Source organism: Geospiza fortis, unplaced genomic scaffold, assembly GCF_000277835.1.
Source record: "Geospiza fortis unplaced genomic scaffold, GeoFor_1.0 scaffold40, whole genome shotgun sequence".
Classification (NCBI taxonomy): domain Eukaryota; kingdom Metazoa; phylum Chordata; class Aves; order Passeriformes; family Thraupidae; genus Geospiza; species Geospiza fortis.
In genome coordinates, this window is record NW_005054297.1 from 9,690,976 (window position 1) to 9,712,122 (window position 21,147).

At 37.9% G+C, this 21,147-nt stretch overlaps 1 protein-coding gene across 1 annotated transcript in view; it reads right to left on the minus strand.

Moving 5' to 3' along the window:
• Positions 1 to 21,147, minus strand: part of PDS5A (PDS5 cohesin associated factor A) — a 75,363-nt gene that overhangs the window by 42,635 nt on the left and 11,581 nt on the right. The window contains 4 exon segments of the mRNA XM_005415463.2: positions 2,490 to 2,616; positions 3,092 to 3,189; positions 3,987 to 4,073; positions 4,483 to 4,686. Coding sequence (XP_005415520.1) covers positions 2,490 to 2,616; positions 3,092 to 3,189; positions 3,987 to 4,073; positions 4,483 to 4,686 — 516 coding nt within the window.

The following is a 21,147-nucleotide window of genomic DNA, read 5'->3' on the forward strand; positions in this document are numbered from 1 at the left end:
TTGACTGGTATGCAAGTATTAAACTAAAGGACTGTGAATCTCAAATTTTAAAATACATTTTCTATGGAACTTCAATACGGATTCTTCCACACAACCAAACCAACAACCCAAATACACACACAAACGCAGAACACCACAGTACCGAACAACCAAACACCAGAACACCATTACAGAAAAGTAATATGTAACTTAATAAAACAAATCAACTTCTTCAACTATTAGGAGAAAAGAAACCCTGTCTGGATAACCCATGCTGTAGAACATGCAGAAGAAAATACAGATTTTTAACACATGAAAATGTTTTAAAGGAATATCTTAAGTAAGACTGGGAAGAAAAATATTCACTGAATAGCACTACTTTTAAAGTTAATATAAAGAACTACAGTTTGAGGTCACAGGTCAAAATGTGAGTGAAATGTGACATGCTACTGCTACTGAAAACCTGAATTTACTAGATGAGTCACATTAGCACCCACAGAGAACAATGTACACCACACCATCACTTTACTAAGAACGGATGTACAAATTAATATAATCTAGATTCAGAGGTAGACTGTATATCATGTCTAATTTAAAAAACACCACCTCAGACTGCATTATCCAAACCACAGTATTTCAGCTTCTTTACAAGGACAAACTTCCATCTAGTCTTGCCAGACTGGTATTTTTCTTATGTCATAGCAAGGAATGACTGGTAATTTGACTGCTCTGCACAGACCTAGAAGTATTGCTATTGCATGCATTCTACAAGAAAATCAACTGTGCTCTTAAGGCTACAGTGCTTCTGATTTACATATCTAAAGGCAAGCAATATAATCACAGAATTTTCTTGCAGATCTGCTCATGAAAGGAGAACATAGTTACAATAGTCAAACTCCCATAGGCAGATCAGACAGAAGAACTTTCTGGTTGTTTTTTTCCTTTTTTTGAACTACCATGGTAAAGCAGTCATTTAAGTGCTGTTGTTACAGGGAACAAAGAAAGTAACACAGACTGACATACTGACCAAATTACAATACTGAGCACTGCCTACAGGACATTTTTTGCTCAGTCATGACCAAGAGCTAGTAAGAATGGCACCAATCCTCTAAGTGACACTAAATATGCATTACAACCCAATATTTACACCACGTTTGTCTCCCTCTCTATCAGAGCCTCGCTTGAGAATTTTCTTCATTAGGCAAAACTATAACAACGTTAATGTTAAAGGATCATGTTCACTTTTACTTTGTCTAAATCAAGTAGTCACAACACAATGTTAAGTAGCACAAGGTTTTACTGGGCCTTTGTACCCTCAGAGCAATGCCCATCATTGTCAACAGCATCACCTCAGATCACCACCCTCTACTTCCACTCCCTGTATCTACTTGCCTCTAATTTATTAGAAGCAACTTACAATGAACAGTGTATTTTCACAAGGACTCTTGTTACAAGAGGCTCTCTGTGTCAGCAGTTTCAGTAAGACACTCTCATTGCTGTCAATAAAAATCATTTGATAGAATGCCATTCCTGTCTCATGATTATGACAGAAGGATTGCAAACTCATCTCAGGCAATAGATACTTTTATAAGCTTGATGAGCTTTCACAGGTAAATGACAACGGCCATACTAATACTGATTTAATTATCTAGTCATGGATGGACATGCCTTAATTTTTGTAATTATTTTAAATTAACAAATGAGCAAACAGAAACATATGCTTGGTAATCAGAGTGCCATTCATCTCCTCTTACTAATAACTGAAACTTACAGTACTCTATACTACTTTTGATAAGTACAAGTGTTTTAGCAAGGGAATTTTCTTGGTTAGTGTAAGGCATCACCATCATCAGCCTGCACCTCATTTTCCTTTATTTTACAGCTAAAGGAGTTGTGTTTATTCCCTTTTTAACTTCATTAAGGCATTACAGTGAAGGTACTTTAAAAGCTCAAGTGCAGTCCCAGTGATCCCCTCTTCAAGGAACATACAATTCCTCTAGGAAGGGGAGTGTTCTGTGTCACTTTGTTCCTTATAAGTGAATTAAATGAAGAAAGACAATGGAAGGGGTGGGAAGCACAATTAGGAAGGTGCAGTGAAATCTGACTGGCAAGCTGGGGAGAACAGAAAGACACCACAGAAATCTTGGGAATATCTTTCCCCTGCCCTCCTTCTTTTAAATTAAAAAATATTTAATATCTTCTCTATTAAAAAAACCCCAACATATCCAAAAAGTGAAACAACCAACTACCTACAATCCTCAAGATACAATGTTTTCCTATTATATTTGCTTGAAAACACTTTACTTATGTTTCAGGGAGGTGGCACAATCTCTCTGTAACAAATAATCTAGACACAGCTAATCAACAGCACCAGGTAATCCCCAAATGAATGTGAGAAAATAAAACAGTCACAATAGCTAAAGTGTATAAAGAGATAAACAACATGCAGAAGGCAGTAAGTATTCTGTTATAATAACAATAATTCTATGATAACATTTTACTTGGCAGACCTTGTGTGCAGGAATGAGGTTAATCAAAATTGAGTCCAGCAGCTCCTGAGTTACTCCATCGCCTTCCATGATGATAGAACTCATCAAATCCAGCATATGCATTTGTACCTTCTGGTTGTGGCTATTACTAAGATCATAAAGAATATTTTCAATATTAAATTCTCAGACTCGGACAAATACTAACAGAACAATCAAGAAACAGCATCAAATGTTGTCCAGTTTGCTCTCTCTTACACTCTCCACATCTCAAAACTATTTTATGTGCCTTTCTTCTCTTATAGAAAGGTTCAAAAATCTAGAACAATCTAGCTCTGCTTTAAGACAATCAAAATGAAAAAAAGGACAATAACAACCAATACAAAAATGTAGATAAACTAATAGGAAAGAAATATACTGCTGTAACATGGACAGCAAATTTTAAAACATCTACTTTCAGACACACACCCTTCCATAATGTCAGCAGTTCACATTCATTTGCTTTCCCAGTAGCTCCTCATTTAGTCTGTTCAGACATATTTATCTGTAGACTATGCCATGATTCAGTCTACTCCCAAACCTGATGATATTTTGACAATTAATATAATGGAAATTATTCAACTTACTTGATAACTGAAAAAAGAGTCCTAAAAAGCTGAATAAAAATGTCATTGCAATCTTCCAACTCAAAGCAGATGTTGTAAGATTTGACCCAAGCTAAATTCTAAAACAAAAATGAGGATATTTAGGCTAGTACAACTTCACATTAAGTAACATAAACATAATCATGTTAGCTATGGGTTTTTTTCTATTTAAGGAAAAATAATATACAATAGATGTCAGGACTTTGGGGAAAGAGACTGGATATTGCTTTGCATACAAAGAGCTCCTAACACAGGGGCTTTGCAAGATGTATCCAGAAAACTCTAAATACAGAACGATCTGATTTCTTAAGTATGAAAGCCAATTGACAGAACTTGTTAATATAATAAGACCTTATTTTTTCTTCATGCTATGAAACAATACAATTTTAAACATCATGTTTTAAACATCAAGTATCTTGTTTACAAATGAGATACTATTTCTAAAAGCACATTGAACCCCACTACTCTGTTCTTGTCAAGAGTATGGTTTTGCAATGCTTTTAAAGCAAAAATCTTACACTCCTCCCATCGCCAATATAGGCACACTGGCATTTTAATCGCCATTTGAGATTTTCTCTCTTGATTAAAAAAAACCCAATGCATGGAATTGTAAGATAAAGGCTAAATTTCAATACATACCAATTGTTTAGACAATTAGTCCTCAACTACAGATCAACAAACTTACTAAACACAAACAGCACTATAAGTACTAAAATACGCGATTCACTGAACTTTAATGAGACTGGTGTGATTTACAAAATAAAAGAAATTTGCCAGGCATACTGGCACATCAGGAGAACAACTGATTACACTTCTTTACACTTCTCAGGTTTACAGAGCTAATACTATCTACTGAAAGTTATAACTATTGTGTTACCTCTAACAAGTAAAAGTATCTGTTAAATTGAGGGCTCTTCGTGTCCTCCAAGCCTTTTAATTGTCTTGTAATAAACAAGAATATGTCCTGTCAAAAAACAAAGTTTACAAGCTTGATTCAGCAGAAGATGAAAATACAATCCTTCAGTAGTGACATCTATCCACATTTTCAAATTCATAATGTGAGAACATCAAACTGTCTTTTTTAGGCATTGACAGAAAGCTATCACCAACACAGATACTGGCCATCTAGCATTCCTTTACACATCTCTGGCCCTTAAGTATTACACTGACTTACAGAATTAAAGCTACTTCTCTTTAATAAAACTAAAAATCAGTATACATGGGAATAAAAACATTTTTCTGTTAATTTTGGGGGTTTTTTGTTGGGGGAGGGGAGGGGACTGTTTGGGTTTGGTTTGGTTTTTTTTAAGGGGGCAGTTTATATTTTCAGAATAAGGTAGGAGAAAAGCCTTTATCTTACGAGGCATTTTTACCTTAAGTTTGTCATGGGAAGTATATGGAGCTTCAGGAGCATAGATACGAAAGATATCAGCCAAGCAACATGCTACAAGGAGGCGCACATCTTTATTGGGATTCCTGAGGAAGAATTCAGATGCAAGGTGCAAGGCTAATGGGAGATACTGCTGCTTCTCATCTTCTGAGTCCTGGTCCATATCCATGAAGGTTTTCACCACCATCTGAAAAATACCGGAAAAAAAAAACCTGAGTTCCTTCTGCTTTTATTCCTTATTACTAAACAAAACTTTTTAAAAGGATGCAGTGCTATCAATACATGTTCTGCTGAATAATCACAATTAGTACTTGAATTTTTTTGTTTGGACAAATATCAGAAAAAGGGAAGTGTTAACCTGATACTTAAAGGTTTATTGAACTCAATAATTTAGATTAAAACATGCTTAGATTAACCATGTTGCAGTTGTGCTTATTTTGTCAATCTTGGCCAGAGGTACAGCACAGAAACTGCTGTGCACAGATGAGGTTGGAGAGGGCAGCATCCCTTCCTCAAGCAGTTCCACTGCAATTCCAGGTGAGGACTCACCTCAGTTTGGGTTGTAAGCCATCTGGCTTACACATGGCTACAGTACAATGCAGCTGCCTTAGAGCTCTGCCAGGACTAGAGCAGCCTAAGAGGCCACTCTTAACGCCCTGCCTCTATTGAGGCACAGACCTCACAAAGTACTTAACATATGCACAATCTTTCTATCTAGTTTAAACAAACTTGATACTGGATAATTTAATCCCTCATGTAAAATAAGTCTTAACACTGCAGATCTCTCTTTCTGCACATTTAGAGCTGCATCTTTAGCCTTATTAACATAATGTAATAAATTAACCACATGGTTTCCTTGTTTCTTCTAGCACAGCTAAGAACTACTAATTTGTATGAAATCCCATCAAATTCGTTTATTTTTAATTATTGTACAGCCCCGGCTAATTGAAACTTCTCAACGTAATGATTTGGCAAAACTGAAAGTATGAATTTAGTTTGAAGAAATAAAAAGTTGCAGATTTTAATTTTAGAATAGTGTTTGTTAAAATATGAGGATGACTTCAAGGATGTCAGCACAGAACAGGCAGATGTGCTAGAGACTCTAAGAACGGCCTTAGTGAAATCAGTCTTTGTGTTCCATTCCTCCATGTCACTTGAGCATCATTAAGAGTTAAAACTGTGAAGGACAGCCACACTGTATACCAACAGGAGTTGTTATGCCCACTACAGACACAGTATACACAGTGCACAAAATGAAGAGATACCAGAGAGAACAAAGAATGAGAAATCTTGATGGGTCAAATTCACCTCTAAAATAATAATAGTAAAACACAAAAGAAGACTGAGCTCACACAGCTAATAAATACATCCCTTACTCTAACTAGAATTTTTTTGTTATGGTGTCATTCAAATGATTCTAGGGTTGCTCCTCCATTATTAAGCACATCCATGCCTCCAACATGAAAGTGCTGTGTTCCAGCTTTCTTTCCTTCCTGAGTTTTGAAATACAGTTTTAAATTCAGATCTTATAAATTAAATGTTTGACAGCAATCTCTCCTACAGTACATTACTTAAAAATCCTTCTCCCTTTCCAGAAATGGACAAGTATAATTTGCCACAATTTGCCACAAAGACTAAAAAGAGGAGATGGGAGAAGAGAAAAACCCTACACAACAATAAACAGAAAAAAAGAGAACTTTAAATCTACAGCCCAGAAAAGCACAAATTCTACTTTATTAGTCTGTTTCCTTACAAATATTCTTAAGCTATGTTTTAAAGCCCTAGCTGAAAGCACAAAACCATTCTTCTACTAACAACTCAGGCCTGCCTGTTACAGGGCCTTTTGTTGCTGCGTCCTGGGGTGCATCAGGCACAGCATCACCAGCTGGTCAAGGGAGGGGACTGGCCTGCTCTGCACCGGAGCAGCCTCCACTGGAGTCCTGGATATAGCCAGAAATTGATTTGCTAAAATAATCTGCTAATGAAACTGAAAACCTAAAATAAACTCTATAGATACAAAAGGCTGAAGTCCAAATAATTTAATGTTTTGAATGTCCAAACTGGAAACCACTCATTAACATGCTAAGACAAAAAAAGTGATCAAATTGTAACAGGAATTCACTACTTTTTCAGACTACAGTAGTACTGTCTGATGTCTGGCTATACAGCTGAAACTATTTTGAACACTAATACTCATTTATATAAAAAGCATACAGACTTAGCAGCTTTCACAACAAAAAATCTGTTACTGTACTCTGTGCAAAAAGCAAGAGACAGAAAAATATTCTTTAATAATAATAATGTAGCATCATCCATTCCTTTCCCAACAATTAAGCAGTCAATTTAAACACTAATTCTAGCAAATGTAAACAGAATACAGCTACGCACATTTATGATTAAATTCATTCTGCATCACTTTTGATTGAATGCATCTCCATTAATTTGTCACATACTAGTACTTTAGTTAGCTTGAAAAAATAAAGTATTAGAACTATTCTGGAAATTGACATTGTCACTGACCACAGTACCCTGAAATTCTAATTATCAGAGCAAAATTTTACTCTCCAGGCTCTGCAAATCAGTAAGTGAAATGACAGGATTGTAACACTGAAGCAATGCAAATGTCTTCATTCAAACTTGCAAGAACAGCTAAATGAAGACTGCCAAAGTCACTCTCAGCATGTTAGGAACACACTGGAAAGTTAAAGCTTTCAGGAAGGTGCTCATCTGATTCTATCCACCATGCAGTGTGAAAGCCAGTCTAGGTTATCCTTTCACCCACTGGAGAGAAATACACAGACCATGAGTTCAAGCACAGATGTCTGATGACATCTACAGATGCTGGCTCAGTTTTGCCCTGGAACTCTGCAGCAGCCATGAAAGCAGCTCTGTGTGACTCGAGGCCTGATGAACAATACCTGCAGCTCCTTGTGAGACTGTCAGCCTTTCAACTGCACTGAAACACACACAGAGGTTGCCCAAGGGCTGTTCACACACTGCCCACATCTCACATGCAGCTTACATGTGGCCTGCTTCCAAAGACCAACTCAGCATGGTAGCTTGCCCTGATGTGACTCAGCGGTGGCTCTTGTGCAAAAGTTATGCCTCAGACAGGAATATTAACTTTTGCTGTTCCATCTGTAGGATTTAGGAAAATCATTTGCTGGATCAGGAAGCCCTTCTACTGCTGAATGATACTGATGATTCCAGCAATACAGGGGAGAGAGGTATATAAACACCAACAGAGGACAGGGTAATCAAATCAGTAGAGATACTGAAAAGACTCAAACCAGCAGTTGCAGAGAAGAAGCAGGCAGATCCAGAAAAGCCTTGCTGCAGTTGGCAGGACAAGCATAAACCTCCAAGCCAGTCACAGCAGGGGGAAGGCGTGTACATGTTGCATTTGTTTTACTGTTCTTACACCAGCTTGTTCACAGGGCTCCAAAGCACTAACATTTAACAACCTTTGGCTTGTAAAAAGACCAAGGAAAAATACTCAGTATTTAAAAAAATCCCTTTGCAATCACTGGAAGAAGAAATTCAACAATTTAGAGAATTTGATACCATTTGTTGTAACTGGGATGGTACTGTAAATTAACTTTAGTACTAGGATTAAATACAAAAGATATTTGAAAGTAAAACTTATCCAAATGGATATGAATCCAGATGACACTTCAAGAGCTAGGACAATTCAAGGAGAGATGCCAAGAAAAGGCTGAAATCACAGCAGACTCAAATAATGCAACTGTCATCAGAGTGTTTTTACATCTTTCCTCACACAATTTAACCAGTAGTATAGGTGATTCTTGCCATTAACTATTAACAATAAATTATATTTTTATCTCAGATCTCACAGTAAAACATAGCAAAATGTTTCACAGACGTGTCTCTGAAAAAAAAAATACTTCTATGCAGGGCAGATTTAGGATGAGAAGCCTTCATCAGCCCCAGATGCAGCTCTATCTGTCAGCCAGAAGCATCAAACAAATGTGGGAAAAAGAGACACTAAAGTGTGAAGAAAAAGAAAAGAAAAATACTCAAATCGGGAGGACCAGATGATTGTTATTTCAAAATCTTTAAATTCCTGACAAATGAAATCACAAATGTAGCACCACATGTTTTGTTGGCTTTTCTTTAAACAACAAACAAGCAAAATAATCCCAAACAACAAACCATACACACACAGCCCACCACCACCTAAGCTTACACTGGAATAAGGGAGATACCAACTAAGCAGAAAGCACCAAATATTGATGTAGTAATCTAGAAAGGACTTCTTGCCAATACATCCAACAGGCTAACATCCACAGAACTTTATAATACAAACCAAACCTGGAACAAGTAAATAAACCCAGAAGTTGAGAAAAACAGGATAACACATAAAAAGAAATTACTTTGATAACCCTCATCTCCAAACAGCTCATGCCTTTAATAAAGATAATCAACACTTTACACAAGACTTAGTCTGAGTGTCAAGAACAGCATCACATTGAGCCACACAGAAACTGAGAAGCTTAAAAGAGAAGAAAATTTTGCTACTATTGTCTCCTTAGCCCCTTCCTAAAGTGATAAACTGAAAGAATCTTTTGGAACAAAATGTATTGACTGGTGGAGAATGGTGTTATAACTGATTCTATTACCATAAAAAACTGTGGTATGAGAAGTAGGAATTGATGGTGATGACAGTTCCAGAATGGTAACAGAGGACAGGATACTATACGAGAAGAACAGACATACCAAAAAATCACCATTGGTAAATTGTCATATGCTTAGTGCTTAAATTCAAGATCATATTAAGCTGCCTTATCTGCTGTAAACATAGAAAAGAAAGATGGATATTCAGTAAGTAGTTATAAAGAATTTATGAGCCAACAGCAGGCCATGTACATGAAAACAATGCAAATGCAATTGCAGGATACGACAAAAGAAGGAAAGGAAAAAAAAGAGCAATACAGCTCATGAAATGCTAGAAATACTAAATGCTGATTGGAAGCACATTACTTAGTCCTGATTATCCTCACTAATTAAAAAAAAATTAAAAATGACACAGGTACAGAATGTATTTGCCAAAGGAGTCTCAAATGCCTTTTCTTGTAAGGAGACATTTACCAGACTGTGCTAATTAAAAACAACAGCTGAAAACCTCTCTTTGGAGCCAGTACTGTTTAATATCTTTATCAATGATCTGGACTAAGGGATTGAGTGCACTCTCAGGAAATTCACAGATGACACCGAGTTGGTTGGGAGTGCTGATCTTTTGGAGGACACAGAGGCTCTGCAGAAGGACCTGGGCAGGACAAACTGGTGGGCCAAGGCCAACGCTATGAGGTTCAACAAGGCCCCTGCCAGGTCCTGCACTTGGGTCACAACAACCCCAGGCAGTGCTACAGGCTTGGGGCAGAGTGGTTGGAAAACTTCCCAGAAGAAAAGGAGCTGGGAGCGCTGGTCCACAGGCAGCTGACCACGAGCCAGTGTGTGCCCAGGTGGCCAAGGAGCCAATGGGATCCTGGCCTGTGTCAGCAACAGTGTGGCCAGCATGACCAGGGCAGTGACTGTCCTGCTATATTTGGCACTGGTGAAGCCACACCCTGAATCCTGTTTCCAACTCTGGGCCACTCAGTTCAGGGAAGATTTTGAAGTGCTGCAGCAAGTCCAGAGAAGGGCAATGTCCCATTTTTACTACAAATTCTTTAATCTATACTCTCTGACAAGACATTTAACTGGCTTTGGATAACCTGTGGAAGGATAAAAAGAAAATGAAAAGTTGGACAAAAGATGATATAAAGCATATACACTCTTGAGGGGCAACGACTATTTGCTTTCTTCTTTATATATCCTGGTCACAACCTGAAGCCAATGAACAGAGTTTCCAGATGTGATGACAAATGTATCATATGAGATGCAAAGATGCAGGAATAGCTGGCAGCCACAGTGATACCCCCTGACTGGGCAAACAGTTTAACTGGCTATTCCTCCCCTGGGGACTGACCTACACCAGGCTTTTCTTTGGAGTTCTGGCCAACTGACCATTCACAAGCAAAGAAGTCACAAATTGCTAATTTACCACTATTTTCTCATTGGTGAAACAGCATCTTCCGTATTATTTTACTTACATCAAGCAAGTCAGACTATTCTCCAAAAACCTAGCTATTAAATTGATCTGACATGTGAAAAAGCAGAAAGATTGATTACTGCCTGTAATAAAAACAGTATACAGAGCAGATAGTAACTTCCTTGATACACATTTTTAAATAACTACAAAATGAATTCCAATACCACATAAACAGGACAAGAACTGTAACCAAATTGGGAGAGGGATTGTACGATTACCCACATATCTTTGTAATCAACACACAGCAGAATTCCAGTTCTGTTGTAAAGCTGTAAGATTCCTCGTACTAACATGCGTGGAACAGAAGGGGGGAAAACAAGGCAAATAAAATGAGAAAAATCAGATGCCTTAATTCAAAACACTTTTCATGGCACAAATTAGAACATGCTTTTTAAATTGTGCTTCAATATTTCGCTCTGCAAAAATCAGTCATGTATTGATAATCAATCAGATTGACATCTTGGTTACAGCAATTCATATGGACTGCTGCAAGGAAAAGTTCCAAGAAAGTATGCTTCCCAAGAATGCAGTGGTGCAAAAGCAAGTAAAACTCTGTCCTTCCTTCCCAGCAGAAGATAATCCTAATGTTACCGTTGCACGTAATAAATCTTGTACTCTTTGGCCATGAACAAGCCCATGGGAAAAATCAGATTCATGATGTGCAAAGAAAATACTACAATGCCTTACCACCACAACCTTGTCTAAATACATTTTGCTCAGAATGGAGTATTTTAGAAAATATCACTGATTTTAAATTTTACTAAAGTAGGATTTGGAAGATTCAAAACCATTTTTTGTAGACCCTCAGTTCCTTCACCACTGTTATAGGTAACTACATGCAACAGTAATGTGCTTTTTCCTCCAAGTAAACGCACTTTAAACCCAAGTCAAGTTTTTTTTTTGTGTGTGTTTAACCAGGTACCACTATGTTTTGTGTAAGAACAACCTGCAAGTTCATTTGCATTCACACTATTGAAACAATATGGAATCTTTATAATCTGTCATTTCTTTTGAAATTATGACTATTTGAGGGATCACATGCAACCAAAATCACAGCTATCTGGAGATAGGTTTGAACTTTGTACTGCCAAGACTACTGGTTGGCAAACAGGTGAGAATTTCGGTCTGGTTTTGGCTTCACGTGACATGGAGATCCCGTTTAACCACTTACAGCCACCATCTCCTTCTCCCTTTCCTATTACTCACCCTGCCCTGCTTCTGGCCATGCGGTGCCAGCACACTTGTTGAACAACTCCATGATTAAATTTAATTTACTGATGTGTCCAAAAAGCCTCGTGGGAAAAGGCCCAGATAGTTTTCTGCCAGGCAGATTAGATTCTAGACACATCTGATACATTCCAGAACCAGTAGCAAGAAGGTAGTTGGACTTCAATGGCCAAGACCAGGAAGGGAAGAACTTAAGCCTTTCCAATGCACAAACTTAACACAAACCCAATAGAGGCACAAATTCTTAACCTTACTAGTGGTAAGCTCAGGAAGCCTGAAATGGGCAGCTATAGATAGCCAAATTCTACTAGATCCCCAAAAATTTACCTTTACTTCTATCTAGTAAAAACTGGCATAAGATGTGATCACCGATCATTTAAATTGAAGGTCACAGAAACGTGTTGCTACAGTAATTTTCAGAACTTGTATCCAATGTATCAATGAACCTTTTAATTTTAATTTAATAATCCGTTTCCTGGGGTTCTACCATGACCTGAGACAGCAAAGGTTTCCCATTTACTTTTTCAGGCCACCACTTTCTTTGCCTTCCAGGCTCTTATTATTCTCATCATATCCTCATCTCACACCTTTGGAGGCAAAGGTTCACTACAACTTCAGTATTGCACAGAGTACATTCCCACAGTATGCAAATGAGCACAGGCATCTGATTCATAGAAGGGAAACATAAGACAGAATTCACTGTCTGGCTCCTTACCCAGCACTAAAATCTGTAAGGTTTTTCAACAGAAGCTGTTCAGTCAAAGATTTCATTGAGCAGCCTCAACTGATGCATCAGAATTCCCTTATTTACAACTTCATGAAGTCATAGTTTTATTTCCTCTCATTATTCCTTACCATGCTTTAATCAACATCAAGCCTAAAAGCTCCCACTGGATCAACTCCACTCAAATTATCTGACTTAATACACATTCTCCTTGGTTGTGATGAACAAAACCAACCTACCTCTTCACATTTCCCAAACAGCTAAAATGTTTTCAAGTGTGCAAAGTACTACTTGACATTAGGTCATGGTATGGTTTGTCACCAACAAAAATTATTTCTTGGTACTTTTTATTTACAAGCAGCTTTGGATGCATGACAATACCTGGCTACTCAAAGACCTTTTAAAGTTATTTTAATGCAAGAAACATTGAGAAATATTATTAGTTTGTCTGTATCATATTGCAATCCCTAAGGTATTTTGTTTATCCCAGTTTTAAATTGATTCACACAATTTTTCTATGACACAAACTATAGTCACAATCAAATCACATATTTTAACAATGCATGTATAGTCTTCTCAAATAGTGAAGAGTGCTCATATTTATCAGCACATTATGTTTTCATACTCACACTGCTCCCCATCTCTTACACATCTGTGACTTAAGTGTGGTGTCACAGCACCAATTTAAATTTTATTTTTTTTAAGTGATTCAGTCCTCAGCAGTATCTAGTCTTTATTACTGGAAAGATTTGTAATGGTATTCTTTGCAATTTTCCTGCCAAAGACTAATAATTGTTTAAATACCCTAAGAAGATTCCCGACGTCACCTAAATTCTCAGAAACTTTGCTTCCACAGACCTTGATAAATAAAGAAAGGGTTTTGCAGAGGGACTAAAAAGAGCCTATTTTTAAAATGTTCTAATGATAATTCAAGACATCATCGGTTAGAAGCATTTCCTTAAGAAGTCTTCCTCCCCTAGCTATAATGGCAAGTGTTATACATGGCTGGGGAAAAACCAACAAATTCTTCAAACCTTATTCCCCACGGCGAAGGAGTTTCATTTCCATATGAAGTTTCACAAACACTTTGATAATAGCCTCCAGATGTGAGAGAGAGCATTCTTCATAACCAGCTCAATGCTGTGTGCTAATTCATTTCCTCTTCCAAAGAGAAGGTGGTGCTCGACAAAACAGCAGCATTTGCATTTCTACTGTGAATTTACTGCAAGGATTCACTTTGAAGTGATTATTTAAGATCAATTCTTGCAACCCAATCATGGGTTAGGGTTTCACGTTAAGCACACATAGAGAGCTATGCTACCAACAATACTGATGTTGTAAAGACTCTATCCATATGTATTTCTACACCATGGTGCAGGTGCATCCCATGGTACATCCTACACTCTCCCGACTGTCAACCAGAAGCAGGACATATATAAAGAGCTTTTTCCTGCTTGTGTTTTGTAGTACGTTGTTCCTGGCTGGGTGCCAGACACCCACCAAAGCCTCTCTATCACTCCACAGCTGAACAGGGGAGAGAAAATATAACAAAGGGTTCATGAGTTGAGATATGGACAGAGAGAGATCACTCACCAAATACTGTCACAGGCAAAACAGGCTCAAATTAGAAATACTGCATTTATTACTAACAAAATCAGAGCAAGATAATGAGAAGCAAAACATTAAAAACACATTCCTTCCTATCTCTCCCTCCTTCCCACCTCTACCTCCTCCTCCAGCAGCAGAGACAGGGAATGGGGATTATGGTCAAGTTTGTCACATGTTGCTACTCAGGAGAGGAGGAGTTCCCCTGCTCCTACGTGGGGTCTCTCCCACAGGAGACAGTTCTCCAAGAACTCCTCCAACAGGAGTCCATCTCACAGGCAACAGTTCTCCACAAACTGCTCCAAAACACCACTCTTCCATGGGGTGCAGTCCTTCGAGGACAGGTTGTTCCAGCGTGGATCCCCAACGGTTCACAAGTCCTACCAGCAAACCCGATCTGGCACGGGCTCCTCTCTCCATGGGTCTGCAGATCCCTGCCAGGACCCTGCTCCAGACAGGCCTCCCACAGGTCACAGCCTCCTCTCAGGCATCTACCTGCTGCAGCGTGGGTCCTCTCCACAGATTGCAGGAGAAGCTCAGCATCTCCATGGTCCTCTGCAGGCTGCAGGGGCAGAGCTGCTTCACCATGGTGTTTAACACAGGCTGCAGGAGAATCCCTGCACTTCTGTGGTCCTCCATGGGCTGCAGGGTCACAGCTGTTTGACCATGGGCTGCACCATAAGCTGCAGGGGAATCCCAGCTCCAAAGCCTGGAGCACCTCCTCTGCCACCTTCCTCACCAACCTGGGTGTCTGCAGAGTTATTCCTCTCAGATATTCTCATCCCTCTCTTTCTCTGGCTTCCATCAATACAAATAACTTTTTCTTAAATCTGTTACCACAGAGGCATTACCACCATTTCTATTTGGCCCAGCCTTGGCCAACAGCACATCCATCTTTGGAGCCACCAGGGACTGGCTCTGCCAGACATGCAGGAAGCTTCTGGCAGCTTCTGACAAAGCCACCCCTCTAGCCTGTCCCCACTATGAAAGGTTGGCCACACAAACCCAATACATGTCTCAACACAATCAATACCTGAGACAAAAAAAAAGTTTCTTCCAAGAAAAGTGTTTTTCTTTCGGCAATCTTGTAAACTGCGGTGAGCTGAGTATCTCCCAAAGCAGAAAATTATGTGAAGTATTTGTATGTTGAACTTTAACTGCTTGCACAGTTTATTTCTTTTAAAAGAAAAAAAAATCTTTTATCTGTGACAGTAAGAAAAGAAATAAATTAGAATTTCTTTCTTGCAACTGGTTTAATGGTCAGCAATTGCATATAGTGCCATCATACACAGTATAAGAACAATGGTACCATGGGTAAACAAGACAATAATCTTTAGTTATTACATGAATTTTCTGGTTTGTTTAGGAGCCAGATTCCATTGTGCCTTAGAATTGAAAATCAGGGGTCAATTCATGTGAGAACCTAGCCTGACCTTGAAATAACTGCAGCTTTCTATAAATAATATGATTTCATTTGTGTGGAAATATTTCAAATCAAATGAAATCATATTATTTATAGAAAGCATTTTCCTAGACTTTACAGGACAGTATTTAAGATTTTTGTTTCAATGTTTTTACTGTTTATTTTATGATACTATATGTAGATTTCTCCATTTTGAGCATGGGAGTAATGTGCATTTGTAAGTCCAATAAATAGGCAAGGACACAAAAGCAACAACAACAACAAAAACCAAACCAAACCAAAAAAACAAAAATACAGTTTGTCTCTCTGTATAATACCTGTTTTTATTTGCTGGGTCTTGACATTTACACCCAATCAGCAACAGGATTATGTTTTCACTTGTGTCTAACTTTGTTAAACATTTTAATAGTCTTTTCAAGCAATATAGTAACCTTGAGCTAATTAAAAATTATCCCAAATACAGAATATGTACTGTGTTTATAAAACCATGACTTTTTCTTACCTAATTAAAGAAAAAAAAATCAAATTCCTGCTTTTAGAGAGCTCTAATATACCTTTCTGGACTAGCAATATTGTTTTAGAGGATATGTCACATAGAGCAGTGGCTTTGCTCTGATTTTCTGCAGTTATTTTAAGGTCAGGCTAATAAAGTCTTGACTTGGAATTTTTCTCTAGTATTTTGAGAACTTAAGTAACTCCTCATTTCCATCATAAGAGTTCTGTAACTATTTTGCCTATCAGTTCCATCAAATACCTTCCTTGTAGATAGCTAGAACATGACCGTAACTGCTGTACCTGTCCCTCAACATTCCTCCTGTGTAATCACAGTTTTATGGCTACTGATTTTGTGAAGTTTCTTTCTTACTGCCTATACTGTAAGAAGCAGGCAGGGTATCAGACATAAAGTGTTAATACAAGACTTTTTTTTTAAAGAACATTTTCAAAAATGTTCTTTAAGTGACTGACGTTTTTTAAGAAGTTCCAATAAGGAGTGTCTTGTACTAAAACTTCATTTTTGAAAAACTGAAAGCTCACTGAGTTCCTAAAAATCAGAGAGCACTGCCATTTCTTTGCTCTGCTAGAAAGAGACTTCAGATAAAGTCATTTTTTATTAAAGAATACATCTTATATATTTAATGCTTAATTTATGTATTTAAATACATTATATTCAAGTTCAGTCTCACAATTGATGATGCTGAATTTAGCTGAAAATAACATTTCACTAAACTAAAGTGCTGAAATCACCAACCTGCAAGTACCAAATACAATTTAAATAGCTGCCAGCAATATCCTCATAAACAATGTCTAAAACAGGAATCACACAAAATTTCTGAAGGTCCAGCACACTTAAAAAAACTTAAGGCATAGGAGCTCTGTGTTTGCAAAACACTTTGGCATGGTCATCCAGAAAAATCACTTATCCTCACCATGCCAAAATTTGAGAAATTTCCATGCTGAAAGTATGAAACCACACAGAAGGCGAGACTTCAGAGGGGTTCTTGAGGTTATACCCCTTAAATGACTTTAACATCTAGTTCAATACTTCATTAGAAATGCTTGTTACCCACTAATTTTTACAGTTTCTGAGTTTTTTAAACTCATTCAGTAAATTCCAGCACAACAGATGCAGTGTCTCAAGATAGCACATGCTCTGCAACAGTGAGTAACTTTTGCCTTCATTTGAAAGAGCTGGAAAATTCATCTGATTCCCTTTCTAAGATCAGACAGCTGAAACAATGTACCCCAACCATGAACATAAATTTGGTATCCAGTGGCACAGGATTCAGTCACTTCACAAATATCTGTATCTGTGACACAGTGTCAAAGAGAAATTTGAGAAGTTTACAAAGAATGCACCAAGCTTCAGCACAAAAAATTATGATTGCCCGGAACACATAGAAAGCAGCCACTTCATCAATAGTACTGGACTGATGTGGCCTGAAACCAAAATAACAACTCATTTTAAAATTATCTTTGTTTCTCTGACTCAAAAATTACAGAGATTTAACTTCACTTGCTCAGCTGCAGTGATCTCAGAACAGTAGCCCACATTTCGCAACTCATCTTCATAGTGAGGAAAGCAAACTTCAGAATGCACTTTGGCCTACAAATTGTAGAGGTATGCAATAGTCTTCTACAGCTGCAAGAATTCACTGGACATGCTAAAAATGCTGTTGGCTAATATTTATGGTCAGGAAACAAAACCTGTCAACTACAATCTTTAGTGCCTAAAACTCAAACATTAAACTGAAGCCACCTAGCACCTTCAAGAAAATGGCTGAGACCTAATATTTTACTATGAATTTTATGGGAGAATGGTGGAGGTGGAAACAAGCAGATGCTAACCAAGTAACTGATCTTGAGGAAAATGCTTCAGTATTTTTATTCCATAGTCCCAAAATACTGATACATTCATTATGAGATTGATTACAGAACTCTGTTCCAGATGTAGAGAGCAGAGTGAGTTAACACTAATTCAGATGGGGCTCAAATTCCTAACGAAGGAGAGAGGCCAAAAGATGTTACTCTCAGATTCCACTATTGGCAGTTTCCCCATTGAAGGTAAGTACTGCCTGTACTAAGGACCAAAAAGCAGTATCAAAGGGAAACAATCCACCTAAGAAAATTGAAGGACAGAGGGAAATGCTTCCTGCTGCCCATTTGATATAACATTGCCTTGTTATACTTTAACTTTAGGCATCTTTCTTTTGCCAGAGCTCTGACTGATCACATATAGGGTTAAAAAATGGTTAAATCATCACATATAGGGTTAAAAAATGGTAAAATCATGTGGTAACACACAAATCAGGCAGTGGCCACCTGCATACTGTTGACAGTATTTGTTTTGAATTTGCCTAGGAGCTGCCTTCAGCGGTCAGAAGACAGCTGATTCTTGTGTGAGTCAGGTACTGAGAACCCAAGCAGTAGGAAAAGTGGTTTTCCATCACTGCATAAACGTAAGCATTTTGTACCTATTTATCACTTCTCTCGGGTGAGAAAGCGCATCTCCTAGTCAGCAGTCTTAGAGAAGCTCAGGAAACCCAGAATATCTTTTCCCCTCATTTTCAGTATGATGGTTTTACAAGCATTCTGGTCAGGATTAAGACAGCACAAAAAAAGTTTAGAGTAAAATAAGTATTAGCCTCCATCTACCTTCCCATAAATGTACCCAAATTTCTTTGTGCTGGTCAAACCTCTGAATATTTGATCCACTGGTCATGAACGGTTTCAGTTACTCACAGATTTTTTTCATATACTATCAAAGACTTGCCACGTAATTACAGAATTTTGAATCAAGAGTCACTTAAGTTCTCCAGAATTTATATACAAACAAAAAGACTGAACTCCAGGAATCCCAATTTACTACTCAGATCTGAATATATGTAAAGCATATCCATGCATTCATTTCTTAACCATTACTTTGAAGTTTCCTGAGTTGAAGAGTACCAGTAAGGGCTTACTTCAATATAAAATGAAACAATTAAACCCAACAAGCCACAAACCAAATGATATAAAATGAAATCAAATTATTTCAAAGTAAGGATTTGTATAATCAAAATTATCTACATAATTTTATCCAAAAGTTTCTGGCAACATTCCCACACTATTTTCACAGAAGTTTCCATATACAAACAAATTGCTACTAGAAAAGCAGGCAAAATTCAGCTCCAACATCAGCTCAAGTTTGGCAACTACAGATTTTTGATGCATATAACCACTAAAAAATTGCAAACTCCTTGCAAACACTGACTCTAAGAAGAATAAACAAAATTAAGTTCAAACATCTTTCAATAGCAGCTGGATTTTTGGGACTCCTATCAAGGAGTCCTTAATATGTTCTGCACAACTCTCAGCTCCTGAAGTGTAAAAAATATTACTTAAATAAGTTAAAGGAGAAGAGCTCTTTCTATGAATAATTTGGGAAGTGCTTCACATGCAAGAGTAAACTTGGAGTCTATTCCTGCTATAAGCCCTGTGGAGTGTAAATAACTGGCTTTGATATGACATACACACAAAAAGAAGATTCTACTACTTGCATTTTATCAGTTCATGCTTGGGGGAGAAAGCTATTTATGGTGCCTATCTGCTGGATAGCACAATATTTTTTTTGCATTATGTGTGATTATGTGGAAATAAAAGATTCATCTCTGTCTACGTGTAGGTATGCATGCAGTTACTCCCCTACAGACCGACGCATCCTGAAGTTAGCACACGTCTTTGTTTAAAGAACAACTACGGCAGGCAGTAGGAAGGGAAAACATTAAGAATCAGAGCCAGCATGAAGACAGATCTGTTTGCAAGCACTGGCCTGTGCCGCCTACTCTAGTTCAACTCATAGCATAAGACTCAGTAGTTTGGACTACAGAACAGGAGAAGACCAGTCTAAACAACACTGACTGCATCTCACAACCATAACACTGGTACACAACTGAGAGCCATCATGCTTAGGGAAGCCTGAAAAAACACTGAAACCTCAAATTCCTTCTTTTGTACAAACAGGACAGACAATAAAAGAGAAAACCAAACAATCCTAGAGAAAGAAGAGGTGTTATCTAAGTATTTCTCTCTACTATTACTACATTAATTTTGAATTCAAATATAAAATCAATTAATTTTGAAAGCAATTATGTATTAGGATGAATGGTATCTATTACTGCAGTTACTCAGCTAAACATTAGAAAATTTGTCGAGGATTTCCCAACATTCATGCTTGTTCAAAACTACTGGTGCCAGCAAAATCCACACACCTGTGTATAAACTCAGCACTGATCTCAACTGTTTGTAACCAGAGAACATTTCCCTCTGTTTCTTAGCTTCTTTTTTCAGACATGGAAGGCCAGTACATCATGCTGAGAATTTGCAGCTCCCTGAAACAAGGGACACACTTCATTTTGTTTACAGATACCGCCTCACAAATAGAGGGGGTGGAGAGGTGTTCGTAGAATTTCTTAGGCTGTAGTTTCACAGCTGTGTGAGTCAACCCAAATCTGCCAGATCTGTCCCTCCATTATGCCAGCACTTACGAGCCTGATAAGTGACACTACTGAAAAATCCCATTTTCTGCCCAGGTTACTTTTCAGATATATCTGCTTCTTGAACCAGCTTATTACATGGCTGTAAAAATGGCAGGTGAGGGTGAGATTACTTCAGCACAATCTCAGGGCGCAGTTTAATGACTGAGAAGTTGATTTAGTAAGGTTAAACTCAATGAACACAGTGTCCCAAATTCAGCTGTCACTGCAAGTAATAGTTCACCCCAGTATTATCACAGAGCTTCTGTGAAAGAAGAGGGGGTAGTAGGTGACTGCACCAGTCACGCTGATCCAAATGAAAACTTACCTGGAAAAACTGCTTTGGAATTGGATCAATTCTACAATCCAGCACCCTGCAAGCCACAGATATATCTGGATAGGCATGGGGAAAAATACGGCCCACAAGCAGCAAGAGTATTTAACTGGCTCAAAGCACTGGCTTTGGTGTTTGTGCTTCAGGGCAATCCTCCACCTACTGGTGTAGCAACTCCACCATTTCCAAAATCAGTTTTCCCCTCTTTCCC